The sequence below is a fragment of the Theobroma cacao genome, chromosome 6 (genome assembly GCF_000208745.1).
Source record: "Theobroma cacao cultivar B97-61/B2 chromosome 6, Criollo_cocoa_genome_V2, whole genome shotgun sequence".
Lineage (NCBI taxonomy): Eukaryota > Viridiplantae > Streptophyta > Magnoliopsida > Malvales > Malvaceae > Theobroma > Theobroma cacao.
In genome coordinates this window covers 25,343,284-25,358,822 of record NC_030855.1, presented here as the reverse complement: position 1 = coordinate 25,358,822, position 15,539 = coordinate 25,343,284, and the positions used below count along the sequence as shown (strand labels likewise).

The window sequence follows — 15,539 nt, the reverse complement described above, 5'->3', positions numbered from 1 at the left end:
TCTTGACAATGGCTGGATAACAAAATAAAGTAGATCCCCCGAGCTATCCAAACCACTCCACACTCTTGAAAAGGGCTGGATAACAAAATATGGTAGATCCATGGAGCAACCCCAACCAGTCCCCACTCTTGAAAATGGCTGGATAACAATTTTGCCAGGTAGAAGAGTCACATCGAACAACTGCTGATTTGTCTCTTTACCTCACAACTTGTGCTGATTTGAGCTGTAATGCTCCGCTTTACCCTAACAAAATACTCTCAAAAACATATACTGCATGCTTTTCTTATGTTATCATCACTTTATAAGCTAAAAATGTTGGCATCAAGATGAAACATTTACCATTAATCAAGATATCATGATTAAAACCATAAAAATATAATTGAAAATCACTGATTGAATTAATTTCAGCCATTGAATTCATAGAAAGTAAAATTCCAAGTTCAGACTGCTGGAAACTGTCATTGTCATGAAACCGAGCATCGACTTAAGAGGCGCCACTGAGAGAATTTACACCTTTTCTTTCAGCTATTTACATAGATTGATATCATCATTATGCTAAAAGTAAAGGCGAACCAAATGTGTTCTCTCCACTGTAAGTCATATAAAGAAAACCATCTTCATCCTTGTTTTCCTCATACATTGCGGACATCAAGGCAGCTGCAACCAATAAAAAATACAGGAAAATGCCTTAGAAACATAGCAACAAATTTTAATAGGTTGCAACTCTTAAAGCTAACATATTATCACTAACCAGTAGGAGGGAGAGTGTTCTTAACAAAGACAAATATAGCTTTCTCAGCACTAAGCTTAATCCTTTTCCGGACAACATAAACAAATTGCCCCACAGTCAAATCAGCAGGAACAAGATACCTGAAGCCATAATCAAAGAAGAATATTAAGAAAAAACAGTGACCAGTCTAATTGTAGGATATCTGGTTCAATTCTCATATATTTATTGCAGTTGACTGGGCTACAAAAGAAAGTTTACTTAAATAAGGGCAAAATGCTACTAACTTCTTCTTATCAATGTCAGGAATGTCACTCCTTTCAGCCTTCTCCACAATAACCTGCTCAGTCACCCATTAGCATAGAAGAATATTAAAAGACAATACAGGATCAAAATGTTTTGCAGAAATGGCAGATAGTAACAAAAATAGTCTTACAGGAATTCTGTCTGGATACTTCTCCCTGATGCGAGAAGCTTCAGCCTGCCTCCTTTCTGAGAATTAGAAATTAAAAGAGAAACAAATTATTAGTTTAATCGAATCAGACAACAAGAGCAGCAGAGACAACAGCAAAGATAATGACGATGCTGCAACTATATCCAAAAGAGGTGAGACAAATTACATCCATTCCTATTGATCATAAAAAATGGAAAAGAGAGAGAAAGTGATAACCTCTGCTAAGCAATGTTGAGTGTTATACGTGAAATGGATGCTACAAGCAACGACAAGACCAGTGTTTCCAATTAAATTTCATTACAAGCAATGGCAGAAATAACCTAGAAAAGCAAAACAAAGAAGATGCACCAGAACATAGAAAACAAACAAAGATAGACAACTTTCATGATCCATGCTTCATGTTTTGCTCTTTTCAAAATTTGCAACTGCGTTAACCGAGAGCATGCTTTCTCTCCAAGAAAACAAAGCACCTGACCAAACCAATTTACAGGAATTTCAATGTATACAAACCATGGAACATCTCATGAATTCAACCAACAAAGCGTCATTCAGTCTAAAAATCCACCAATCAAACTCCCCCCAGTTCATCCAATGTTACATAAACAACACCAAATTTCTAATATTTCCATACAATAACACACATCCGGATAGCAGATTCTGAATAAAAATCTACAAAACAAAGACCATATATTTAAACCAAAAGAAATAAAACAAAGAATACCCAAATTAACTTTTAATCAAACAATAAATCAATCAAGCAAATTTTTTAACAAAATTCTAAAAAGGGAAAAAAGAGACAAATAAACAGAAAAGAAAAATAAGGGATCAATGAAACGAACCCAAAGGATGTTCAAGCTTGAAGGAACTTTTGGCCATTTGCAAGACTCGATCACTGATTATCCACTGCGAATTTCAAACATCGAAACATCACCACAAAATTCAATCTTTTTTTAAATCAGAGAGAAGGAAAAGCCGAAAACGTGTATGAACGTAAAAGGCTTGCCGAAGACAACATCAGAAAACATACCCGCCACCGGAAACAACAAGCGAAGGGCTTGAAGAAATTGGGGTTTCAAGAACCCAATTGATCGAGAGAGCAAAAGGGTCGGAATCAAACTAAGAAATGTACCAAAAGACTTCGACTTTATAAAAGAAAAGGGGAGATCTTTGAGACAAGAAGGAAACTTTTTTTGAGGGTTTACTTGAATTCGAGGCCAACACGAAACTAAAGCTTAGCGGAATTTACGTTGAATTTTCTAAATAGATTCTTTTATTTATCTTTGTTTCCCCACGGGATTGCCCCCGGGTACAAGGAATCTCATCCGTCCGGGCAAGCTTATGAACGCTGCCGTTTTGTTAATTTTGGTTGAAGGAAGTTAGGACTCCCAATGGGCTGGCTGGCAGGCATGAACAATAAATGGGTTGGTTTAGTGTTATTCATGGGCTCACTTGCAAACAAAGATCATTCATCCGACAATGGTGAAATTTGTCAAAATAAAGGTTTGAAGGAAAATAATGGGTGTGAAGCAACTTGGGGCAGGTTTGGTTGGAAACTTTTTAGCTAGCACCAATGAGAACCCATGGTTTGGGGCAAGCTAGCCAGCCTGCAATAACTTGAACTACAAAGATGCAACAAGTTCTTCTATTGAAGTGATGATATATCTAAATGAATGTGACACTAGATATAAATGATAGTGAAGAAATGGTTGAAACATCAATTTTACTTTTTGATTGTATTATTTTATATAAAATATAAATTTGATGCATTGTCGGTATATGAATCTATACATTATCACTTAATTATATAGTATCATCGGATATATATATAAGTCTTTCTTGTTTGATTGATTTCTCAATATTCTTTCTTATTGTATTGGTTCAAGTTCAACTTGTGATTAAAGTAGGTAAAATGTCTTTAGCTACACTTATTAAAGGCTTTAGTTTGGTTAATATAAAAAATATCTTTGAATGTGAACAAACTTTTAGTTGAAATAGCATGCTAATCTACTCTCTTTCTTTACTTCTAGATCTTCAAATGTTATATGAAAATTGGTTCCTTATTATATAAAATCTTTGAAAGCATACATGAGGGTCTAAATCCAAGCAGTAAAGAGGGTATCAAATTTTCACAGCTTTGAAGTGTAGACAACAGACCCTTTTTTTGGGTTCTGCTTTTAAGGACAAGAGATTTGGTTAGAGGTTTTGATGCCTGATACTACTGTATCCATGTTCAGTCAAGAGCATACACCTAATAAAGGGCAAACCACAAGGAATAAGACAAATAGCGCTTAGCCTGCTGAGTCTTGCGTATCTCTCTCTTGTGTGAGTGCAGATGCAAGAGATGGGTTCCGGTTCCCATCGAGCACAAAGATAGAAGATCTTGGAGGGCAACAGCATGCATTAAGTAGGAGGAGACAGCCTGCAGATACCGAGGAGTTTTGCAAGGGCCACAGAGATTGAGCTACTGGTCCATTAGGTGAACTCCATTTAAGAGCCTTCAGGTCGGGGGTCTACTGCAAGTAATCTCTCACTCTTTCAGAGCCTTTTGTGCGTGAAAGTCTTTAATTGCGGTCACGAATTGCCGAACATGGGTCAGTGCCATTCCGCGCCATCAACAGGAGATGATGAAATTGATCAGCGAGGGCATTGTGAGGAAACCACCACGTCAAGCTTGAAGAAAAGGTGCTTAACCATGGCCAAGGAACAAAGGTCGAGGTTTTACATATTAAGGAGGTGTGTTATTATGCTACTATGTTGGCAGAAGTACGGCAAGTATTGAATTCTCTCTCTCTCTCTTATTATTTATTTTCCAAGCCTGTTTCCGGCTTACCCGGTTTGTTGTAATAACTGCGTTTCCATCATAAATTGTGTGCCGTGATCTTCAAGTATCAGTAATGTCAACTACTGTTCGTATATAGTTCCATGGATCATCGCCAAAATCATGATGCATGGACGACTTTCACTCGTTAAATTTCTCTGCTTCTTGCATTGCAAACATGAAAGCTACTTCTTTGTATGTTCTCTTATCACAACCTTGAAATTACTGCAATTTGGTGCTAACCATAAACTTGAGTTCAAGGATACCCCAAAGCTTATGAGAGAACCCAGAGAAATTTATAGGCCTTACCTTTACCATAAGTAGATGCTGCCATGAAAACGAAGAACCTGTCAAAAACGGGAAAAAAACACCAAGACTAGGACCTAGGGTTTTCTGGCGGTGGGGTGGGGGGTCAAGGATGATGAAGGAGAGATAGGACTATGTTGCAGGGATAGCACAAAAATTTTGCAGAGTTTTCACGTGAAAACAGTCATTAAAGTGGGGCTGTTTTTTGGCTGTAAAAAGATGGGGAGAGATGCAGACATCAATTCACATGGGGAGAGGGACAGATCATTGAGGTGAGGGGAGGGGAAAGATACAGGGTTTCCTTTTGGTAGGACTTGGGGATCCATAAACAAGGGGTTTTGGCTTATTATCCTGTACTTGCAGCCTCCTTTCTATAGCTTATAGAAAAATTTTCTGACTTCATTTTTTGTTTTTACTTTCCTGCTTTTGTCAATCCTTCAAACACCGAAAACTCTGTCAATTTATCATCTTAATCAACTTGGGAGGGTAAAAGAGAAGCACAACAGTACTCACTGAAAACTACTAAGATAATAATATTTCCACCAAATTGTAGTGGTCTGGTAGGTAAGCATACCATCAAACATGACATGATTTATTAGCAAAAAGTATTGTTGTACATGGGATCCAGTAAGTGGTGGTAGCCAACCCAATGCATCATGCACAATTGAAAAAAAAAATCAGAATATATATCATATATTTTCTGATTTTTCCATTCTGCAATAATACATTTTATATATGTACATAGTATTAATGGACATGTAACTGGTGTTTTCTTTGGCCCTCTTAGGGTTCAAGATTCTAACTTAGTGACATTTAAAAAAGCAATTTAATTATTTGCTTTTCCATCGTGGTTTGATAGACAAATAATTGATTATCGAGTCCAATTTTAAGGTAACATTATCTTGAATAAGGGAAGTAAAGCTTCAGCCATGATTGTGCGTGACACATTTTTAATGAAGTTGATGGTCCATGAAACTAATGCTTTTACAGACTCTCTAGTTAAATGCGACATGGATAGGATTGAGATATTTTCTGCCTGATGGTACATGGTGGTTGTGTTGTTGTAACAGTTCTCTCTTTGGCCATATACTCTTTAGCATCTCTTATATCTTTGAACCAGTGATGGAAAATTGGATTCAAAGAATAAAAAAAAAGATAGATGAAACTCATACAGAGAGTTGGATTTGGGTGGACTGTTCGATTACCTGTGCAGTAAACATGATCTAGTTTCTTTTTGACTCTTGGGGTTCTGCAGAAGGCTTTGTTTCATCCTTGTTCTTTCTCAACCGGCACTGCTTTTATTAGGGGAACATGCCTTCAAGCATATTCACCATTGTAGAACATGGGTTCTGTCAGTAACAAAGATGAGTGCACTGCACATCTAACCCTAATGGCTACCCTGATTGGCTGAGTCCATTCCTAGAGACCAATAATTTAAAACTTTTAGGGGCCCATGGGGTCAGTCAATCTTCAGGTTGTGCCTCACCGCATACTTCCTCTTGTCTTTTTTATTGTTTGTACATATAGCCAAGGATTTTCTCTTATACATACCAATGACAGTATAACAAAAGAAATGCCACCTAATTTCCATGTTACATATGTAAAGTTCATGCATTTACATTGAACTTTTTTGCTGTTCGTACAGCAAAAAGAACCCCAAAACAATGGCCCTTGCAGGTGAGATTGGGATACAAGGTATATGATAATGGAGGAGAGTCAGTGTCTGTTTTGATATATATTATCAATTCCACTCAAGATTCTCCTTTCCTGTGAGGGGATAAAAACAACTCGACACACAACTAGATCTTTCCCTCCGGAAGTTTTTGTCCTGCATGAACTATGCTCCACAAACCTGGGTAATAAGCCGTTGTTCCTATCTGTCACACAAGGCAATGAATACTACTCATTTCTAGACCATTCTTTCTTGGTAATTGGTAGCTGCTTGACTCTGACCTAAAGCCTGAGTAACGTTAACCACAAGTTTGATGGCTTGACCGCTTTGATGCCATAATGCTAACTTAGCCTCTTGAAACTTCAAAGCCATATTGGCTGTATGACTTTCTGGCAGCTTGAGCCGAAACCCAAATTTATGAACCACTAATAGCCTCATTAATGTTACTATATAATAAAAAAAACACCTGGTCAATGTTTTAATTTAGCTGATGATCAGCTTTGTGATTCCTTGTTTAAAGTTTTTCTTCAAAGGTCACTGAATGTTTATATATGCTCAATCAAGATGAAGTAATGGACCACAGGTTTTATTCTAAACACAAACTCTGTTTGTTAATCAAGATCAAAAAGTCATAAAATCATATCATTATGCCTTCTAAATGATTAATTATGAAGTAAAACCGTAATTCATATGCTCATCTGCACACATGCATATATCATTTAAGGATCATATGGTTCTTGTTGCAATATTAACTGCAAGTATTGTGTCCTTGCACATCATTCTCATGGGCTATATATCTAATATACTGTGCAAATTAAATTGATGCAGTTGGTTTTTAATTGCAGAAAATCTGGCTCCAGAGATTGTTTCGTTGAAGACCAGTTAAACAAAGGAAGCCTAAAAATTAAGTTCACCAACCCGAGGACTTTATTCCAAAAGCATATTTTTTTTTTCTTTTGTTTTTGAAATTCAAATGCTAGCTGGTGGCACCACACCAACATGCCCCTTGGACCTCATAAATACAAATTGAAAGCTCGAGGGTTTGTTTCAGTGAGCTTTCCCATTGTCTCTAGACTTCAAATTTAATATACCCACCTCCTTTTTGTTGTTGGGTTGGTGGCAAATTCAATGCTAGCATTTTCAAGGCCACATCCATCTCTTTTCTCTCCTTTCTCTCTAAGCTCCCCCCACCCCACCTCTCTCTCTCTCTCATTCATTAAGATGAGAGAATCTCTCTGAACAGCTTCTTCACTCTTGGCGAGGACATATCCTCTCTCCTTCTCATCTATTAATGTTTCTTCTTCTATGTCCAGGACGCTGTTTTCATGTGTCTTTTTACTAATTTTGAGTCTCTGCTGTATTTGTTCTGCATTTTCTATCAGGTGAAGGTATGGTTGCTCTATCATCTTTAGTTTTATAACCCTAGGTTTCAATACAAAACGATCCCTTCATGAGTGTTTGTTTTTATACCAATATGTTTAAACTCATACTATCATTTTGTGTTGTACTTCTTCTGCCATGGCATCAGCTCCAGGAAGATGTTGTGAAAGCATAGGGGGAAAGCATGGTAAAAAAACACAGGAGTTTGCCATCGAGATATTGGTGCGGTTCAATCGGAGAGCATCACTCTAAAGGGTAGAGTTCTGTTATTTGATTGAGCCGTGCCAATATCACGTACAACTGCTCATGATTATGATTTTTCCCTTTCAATCCAAGTATCAGAAACAACTCCCCCAAGGTAATGCCCCCCCTCTCTTTTCAACCAGCCTCAAACCATGCTCTTGGTAATGGTAAATGATAAACTTTCGCTGCAACCCTTTTTCCCATACTAATCATAATCTCCTGCTTACTCTCTTTTGATTAGATTAGAGATAAGTTGTACATGTAATGAGTGCAGAGTTGCATGCATGGTGGCTTGAAGAACCAGGTTAAGAATATACTAACATATTTCTGGACTTTTCAAGGTGCCCTAGCTATCTGTTCTTGAGTTGCCATCAAACCTCAAAGGTCAACTTTTCATGCAGGGAAATTCCACCAAACCTGGTTGTAAACAGACAAAAGACCATGTCAAAATTATTGGGATGATCTTTTTTTCTTTACTTTTCTTTTATTTTTTTAGTGGCTCCTGTTTTCCATATTTCTTGCTGTCCAAAAGGAAATGAAACCATTTGTTGAATCCAGAGAAACTTTTTTGTGTGGTAGGTAAAGATAGATTCAATAAATATATGAAATTGAATATTTATTTGTATCAGTTACTTCTGTGTAAAGGTCCACAACTTTTTTGACAAAATTGATGTGGTAGTTGACAGGATTCTATCTCCTTATAAAAGGCCTTCTTTATAACACACACACACATCCAGATACACCTTTCTGTAAAGATACAAAAACAATATGGATATCCTGATATGCCTGCTCTTTGTTTTCATGCCATGGGGGTGACCATTGCCAACAGCCATCGACACATCCATCTGTTTATTTACTTAAAAGGGTTTTCTTCATTTGAATCACACAATTTAAAGACAACGTAAAATGGTATAGGAATCATATAGAAATGGTCCAAGATCAGCCATAAATGAAAATAGCAACCTGATGCTCATGCAGTGTGACCTGCAGGTTCACTGCTGCAGCCAGGTTGATGAGGACATCTGATACTGAGGATGCTTGCAAGTTTTTGGTATTGTAAATAAAGGGCAAAATTAATTCAAAACTAGGATCAAAAGGGTATATAATTGTAAGTTTAGGCTCACTTTCGAGAGATATATATAGCATCTACAGATATAAAGAAAATCTCAACTCATTGGAAAATGATTTACATCTGCAACAAGCCTGACTAAAGTTTCAACGATTCACTTTAGCACACCTTGATGATTCACATAGTGTTGTTTCCATCGTGCCACACTAAGAAGAAAGATCAAAATCCAAATGTGCAGCATGTATTTTGTAGAGTTTCTTTGATATAGGAAGCTTGGATTGCAGCATCTGATAACTTATGCAAGTGTAACAATAGTTGTCCTCATCATGTTTTTCTTAATCAGAGGCATGATTTTTGGGACCTATAAAAGATTGTGGTCAGCTGTAAGGAAACACAAAGCAACGGGTATATATATTTATATATACACACTTTCTGAAAGAAGGAACTTGTAAATAGAAAGGAAAAAGTTCCCTAACATAGCCATTTTTATATTATTGGCTTCTCATCAGGTTTGTTAATTGATGTAAATTGTTGCAGTACAAGCACGCAAAGTGAGTGAAACAGTTTCCTATTTTGAGCATAAAATAAGAGCAACAGGGAAAACAAACATGGCCAGGACCCGAGCATATTCCATGGCAGAATCAGGAAAGCCAGAAAAACATGTTATTTGGCATTTGTGGCTTACAGAAAACATCCTCATGAGAAAGGCGAAGGATATAATTAATCTTAAACACAAAGACGCTTGTAGCGGAGTGAATGGAGGGTTGCCTGTGGGATTTCTTTGTTAACTTTAGCTTTGTTAGGTATATTATCAGTGCAGCACTACAAGCAGGAAAAATTAGGTTATACATTTTTATAATGCCAATTGCTTTAATCGGGTAAGAAAACTAAACCCATTATAGCTTGAAGGAGTCACATCTTTATGCTTAGAGATTTATCAGTGGTTTAGTTTATGTGCCAATCTTTTGATTTCATCGGTATAAATGCAACATGATGATACAAAACTGTGATGCCACTGTGCCTTTCTCATGGAATGAAGGAGAGAGCAGTCTTGACGATAAATGTGTAATATATTGATTTTATTGAGTAAGGAGGCAGCAAAATGATGCCCACAAAAATTACTACTACTATTATGGATCTCATATCACCATGGCAGAGAACTTGTAATGCAGCCCTTCCACCATTTTCAAAGAATGTGGTTGCGGCAGTTTTGTCTTCAATGTTCTTTCTTACTGCAGTTGGGGGTTGGCATCCTCTGATGAAGTAGAGGGGTCCCCGGCAGGAAGGTGCCTCTCTTCTATTACTATAGTATGTTCTACTATATATTACACATTCTTTACACCTACGAAATATGGGTGCAATATGAGTGTGGGAAAGGGGAAAAAAAAAGAAGGGAAACAAAAAGCATCTCTATGCCTGCTCCCTTTGTATATATCTTTCCTCAGAAAGAACTGCTTGTTGTTTGCACAAAGTTTGTGCTCCATAAAGCATTCTTGTCCTCACCACAACGTTCATGAACTTCTATGATCCTCTCTACAGACCTGCAAATCCCACTGCACCTCCAGTCAAAAGATGCGACACAGATGTTACCAGCTTGAGCTTTCCATTCACAATCTGCAAGAAAAAAGGTTTAAGTCAGTTCTACAATATTACATGAACAAGAAAACACAGCTAAAATTAAACACAAACAACATTACACACACACAGCTGCTGTTATCCCAATACCAAAAACTGGCCTCTGATAAATTCATGACTCAAACTTGTTGTTGACTGGGGATTCATTAAACAATATTAACAATAATTCTCCACCCTGGAGGCTGGAATAGTGATGTCATAGATCAGATTTACATGTTCAGTCATCGAACTTCTCATTATGACATCTATTTGCCCAAAACTACTTTCTGCGTAAACTAGAACACGTATCCAAGAAAAGCAAAGCCCCCATACCCTTCCTTTTTGCAGAGAAAGGGAAAATATTTTATGAGACATAGTATTATAAGAGTTACCTGGTGGAGTACCACAGCAGAGTCTCCTATCATCAACATGCTCCACATCTAAACCGATAAACCAAGATCCCAATGAAACATCTTCATTAGCATATTTATGCAGTACATTCCTGAAAATAAAGCATAATTATTACCACCAGGGGCAATAACAAACTTTTGACATAAACTTTTGAATTGAACATGTGCAAGTCCATGATTCTAGAAACTGGATAGACAGGCTTCCTGTTAGTTTAAGTGCACACATCAACTCATCAATGGTAACAGGCTTGAAATCAAACCATTGGGAAAAGACAAGTAGGAACTCACTGATTTATTGATATGTAAGTGGCCAAATCTTTTGATATAGCATACAGTTGCCCTGTAGCATGTCGAAAATATTTGTTTCCAACTTCACCAAATTTCCAGTACTCAGGTTCATGGTATTTCACTCCCCTATTAAATAAAGAGGATATATAAGAACAACCAAATATTACCAACATCTTAATATCAGCTAATTTAGAAAGCACAGAAACTCTGCTTACTTTCGAGCAAGAACAGGACCAGACTTCATGCAGCCGATATAAACTCGAGGTTTATTACTATGTCCAGCTAAAGTCGAACCAAGTGTTGCTGCAATGTATTAAGCATACATAATCAATAAGACAGGAGTGAAATTATTTTATTCAAGAAAGTAACTATGTTATTTATGGTATATCTAGTAACACTGATTAGAAAAAGATGTTGATCAACTAAATTCAGTCACTGAATTACTATACAATTGTCAATGCATTTTCCTTGTGGCACCAACCAACAGTACTGCTTACTGGAACTTAGCAATTTGATAACATTAGTCATTATTTCTGTTCCAGGGAGTTAGGGTAAACTTGCCAGTTGCCACAAGTTTATCTCATAGTCATCTTTGGAACCACATTTCCTTATTTCAACTTCACTTTCTAAGCATTTTTATGTTAACATGTGTCACTTTTAGTTTTCTCATGAACAGATACAAGTAAAAGGCTTTTAGTTTTTTTATTGTACATATTTCTTGAGTATCTGCAGTCCTTTTCCTTCATTAACCATTAATTTTGGAGAACGTATAAAACTATGATCATGATCATATTCCTTCAAAAAGTCTATAGGTACTCAGCATAGAACTTGGATACTAACTTTATCTCATTCTAAATAAGAAATTAAGGCATACTAACAAAGGAATTACATTATCTACAAAGATTTGTACACATGCAAAATGAAAGAACAAAGTTTTGTTTTACCTAGATTTACATGAACATCATCATCAACTTTGACATAAAATTCCGCATCCCACAAGGAAACAGCAGTGGCAAAATAAGTTTTTGTCTTGGCTGACAACTCCAGATAGCCCTCAATGTGTTGCTGTTTTTATTATGAAAAAACAGAAAAAAGGGCCTGTTACATATTTTTCTATGGTCTATTCACATTTACAAAAGCATTAAGACTAGTGGATACAAGTAAGTACTAATAACAACAGAAAGAACAGGATAGAAGTATTACCAATCTCAAAAAGTCTCCATGCACCTTTTCCTCTGCTTCAATGGCTTTATCAAGAATACCACCTGATGTTGAACTGGAGAAAAGGCCAATCAATTAATTCAGTGTTCTATTCCCTAGTTTACATTCAAATAGTTTACAACACATGTGATTTCTTTGCTAAAGAATCATTGGAACTAGCAATTTTTGTGGAGATAAAACAGACCCAAATGGCAATGTTAAGCAAAAACACATTCATATACAGTTGCTGGAGAAAGCAAATAGACAATGTATTTTAGAAAGATCAGATAATTTTCGGCAGAAAGGGTGGAAATTACCTGTGACCTATAACAAAGCGAATAATGATGCCTTTCTCTTCCTCCAATTTTTTTCGCTTCTCAGCTGGGACATTTATAACAAGAATCCATTTAACATACATCAAGAGGAAGATCATAGGAAACAAAAATAAAGAATTATAAAGATAAAGACTTCTATGAAAACAGTTAATGCACCTTGAGGCATCCAAGTTGCACGCACTGAATCTCTCCGCTTACGGCTACTAAAAGCTGTATTGATTCCTATGACCATAAAATATTTTCTTTTTAAGGTTGATTTAACATTCTTCAAGTCTTCTGATATAATAGGGTCTTTCATAATTGTCTCACGCTCTGCCCTAGCAGCCACTATTTTCATCTCCAAATCTGAAATGGCTCTATCCAGAGTCCTGCATTCGATGTACAGCAATAAGCTACACATTTAAGGCCACATGAGAGTACAATAACTCTAATCCAGATTTAACAACCATCAGCTTGGCTTACTGAATAGAATGTTGGGACCCTGAACTGCCTCCAGAGCTATTGGCTTCATTGTTTAAGGCCTTCTAAGTTTGACAAAAGAATGAATGGTACAAACAATCAGTTAGCAAGAAATAAAATCCAGATAGCAAAGTTTAGCACTAAACTGAAGAGAAAAGTTAAGACAAGGCCACCACAAGCCATTAAAGTAAAAATTGCTACTCTACTAAAACGTACACCAAATCTTTGTTTCTTTCAGGCCAAAAAGTGTCCTCTCAGAGCTCAAGCATGTAGATAAGTAAGACTGGAACAAATGTGTGACAAAAAGCACTCACAATTTTTTTATCACAGTTCAGAGATTGTTCAACCCCGATTCTAGATGTCCTCGGAATGCCTTTGGCATCAGGCAGCATCCACATCCTGATTCAGTATTTCATAATTAAAATTGATTTCCACATGCTATAAGTAAGCCATGGCAAAATTAAACTTGAAAAAACTGTAATCTTTAGATGTCTGAGTTTTCCGAAACATTAACAAAAGAAGATTAATAGAAACAATAAAAAATAGGCTACCATATGGTAACAGATTCTTTTTAATAGAGGTATAAATATCATCTAACATCTCTATCAATCTAGATAACTTTGTTTAGGCAAAGATTTTGACTTTTTCATTTTACCAAAACAACAAGACAGGTAAAATCTAATAGTGTGTTCCCACTTCCCTTGCTACAATCTCCTACATGTAAATACTGATCTTTAGACCATTACGACTTTCCTCTAGCACTACTCAATGCTCTACATGCAATTTAAAGGATAAGTCGCAGCTACCAACTTCAGCACTGAAATACAGCTATCCCCTTTCCAAAAGGGTGGTTGAGATAAAATTACAGTATAAGGAGAAAAAGTTGCAAAGGAATTAAAATAGCCTAAAATGCAGTACTACCCTGCCCGGATTAAGAACAACTGAGAGAAACATGCACATAGTTTAAATCCAATAAAGCCACGATTCCTGGAAGTTGTGCAATCCAAATAATTAGCTTAACAGTAGTTTGCTCCGGAATTATTTATAGTAAAAAATAAAACAAAGTCTAAACTTTCTTATTTTTGGATAACCCAACATTCACACACCATGATTACCAAAATTTGCAAGCATGTTCATCAAAGTACCTCCTTAAACTTCTCTCACGAGATCTACCAAATTCTCAAAATTCACTAAAACCAAATTGACCAAAATGCATTAATTAATCAGGCAAAGCAACTAAAAACTGAAAACAGAATCCCAGACTACCAAAATACCTATTGGTGAAGAACATCCCTGCACAGAAGCTAGCAAAACAAAGCAAGAGAGCCAAGTTCCTTGATAAAACATGCTTAGCAGCAAGCTCTCCCCTACTCTTCACAGACATTGTGGTCCTAACAAAGTCACTGTTTTCTCCCTCAAAGAATACAAATTTTTATTCAAAGTTGGAAATTTGGAAGAAAAGGGTAAAACACCCAGAAACAGATTTAGAGAGGACAATACTTCATTAGTTCAAAGGCCTAGTTTTTTATGACAAACTCTGTTTCTTTCTCTCTCTCCCCCACCTCAAAGAGACGAGAGAGAGAGAGATGTACAATGGGACAATAGGGACACTCTAACCTGCCCTCTTTAATACTTCCAAATTACAAAACCGTCCACTTTAACAAACGGTCATCACTGTAAATGTCCCTCATTTTTTTTTATGTTTCTACTGACCCCTTAGTAACAGTCTCACAGTTTCTTTTCACTTTGAGCTGTAACAGGTTGTTTTGTCTTGTTTTTGCTCTTTGTTTTATGGTTTTGGGTGGCATACTCATTCAATATACGTTTGACCAAAATCTTTACCTTGGGGCCAAGGCCGGCAACAACCCATGAGCTGAATTTGGACTTGTTGTCGGTTGGGGGTTTCTCATTAGTACTTTCTTGCGTTTGTAGTGATGAAACTTGAAAGGCTCTCAGTTAATTGGATATTTAACTTGTCATTTTAATCTTATTTAATCACATACTATCATGTGTTTTCGTATTTCCTACTGTTTCGAGAAAGGATTACACTGTTAATTTCACTCGATAAAATTATTATTTAAAGATATTTTATTATTTTTATTAAAAAAATTAACCATATAATCCTTTGCAAACAGAATTTATTACTGCAAGATGTGTGCGAAGTTTATGGGTTTTTTTTTTTTAAGAAGTGACAGCTAGCTAATATGCTCATCCATGGAAGAAGACCAGGATATAAATAGTCATGTCACTCATAATAATACCCAGGAGAGTTATTAGTACTATAATTAAACGTACGATATTAAAATATTCAGCTATCAACAAAAGAAAAAATGGTGGTGAAAATGAGTTGGGAGGGGGTTGAGTGAGAGTTGCTGCAAGGAATGGAAATGGAAAAAGGCTCTGCTCCTACTCTAGTTGTAATAACGTGCTTTAATTAGATTAGGTTACGCAGTCAATGTAATGTTAAACCCGGAAGTTCTTTTCCTTGTATATAAAAAGTTTAGGTGACAGGGGCAAGTGTCCAGCAATCCTAGTTTCCTCCATTGCTGTGTAGAATTTAGAAA

At 36.5% G+C, this 15,539-nt stretch overlaps 2 protein-coding genes and 1 long non-coding RNA gene across 3 annotated transcripts; 1 reads left to right on the top strand and 2 right to left on the bottom strand.

Moving 5' to 3' along the window:
- On the bottom strand, positions 375–2,486 carry LOC18597160 (autophagy-related protein 8C). The gene is made up of 6 exons (XM_007026030.2): positions 2,209–2,486; positions 2,021–2,084; positions 1,164–1,219; positions 1,015–1,067; positions 752–870; positions 375–657 (listed from the first exon to the last, which is right to left on the bottom strand). The coding sequence occupies exons 2-6, from the start codon at positions 2,055–2,057 to the stop codon at positions 551–553; spliced, it is 372 nt and encodes a 123-aa protein (XP_007026092.2). The 5' UTR covers positions 2,058–2,084; positions 2,209–2,486; the 3' UTR covers positions 375–550.
- On the top strand, positions 7,080–8,215 carry LOC18597158. Its single transcript, XR_001928338.1, has 2 exons — positions 7,080–7,365; positions 7,506–8,215. It is a non-coding gene; the product is annotated as an uncharacterized LOC18597158 (long non-coding RNA).
- LOC18597157 (probable beta-1,3-galactosyltransferase 1) lies at positions 9,721–14,560 on the bottom strand. The gene is made up of 11 exons (XM_018124004.1): positions 14,250–14,560; positions 13,290–13,374; positions 12,979–13,040; positions 12,673–12,884; positions 12,499–12,562; positions 12,185–12,257; positions 11,926–12,046; positions 11,197–11,284; positions 10,982–11,107; positions 10,676–10,785; positions 9,721–10,283 (listed from the first exon to the last, which is right to left on the bottom strand). The coding sequence occupies exons 1-11, from the start codon at positions 14,357–14,359 to the stop codon at positions 10,111–10,113; spliced, it is 1,224 nt and encodes a 407-aa protein (XP_017979493.1). The 5' UTR covers positions 14,360–14,560; the 3' UTR covers positions 9,721–10,110.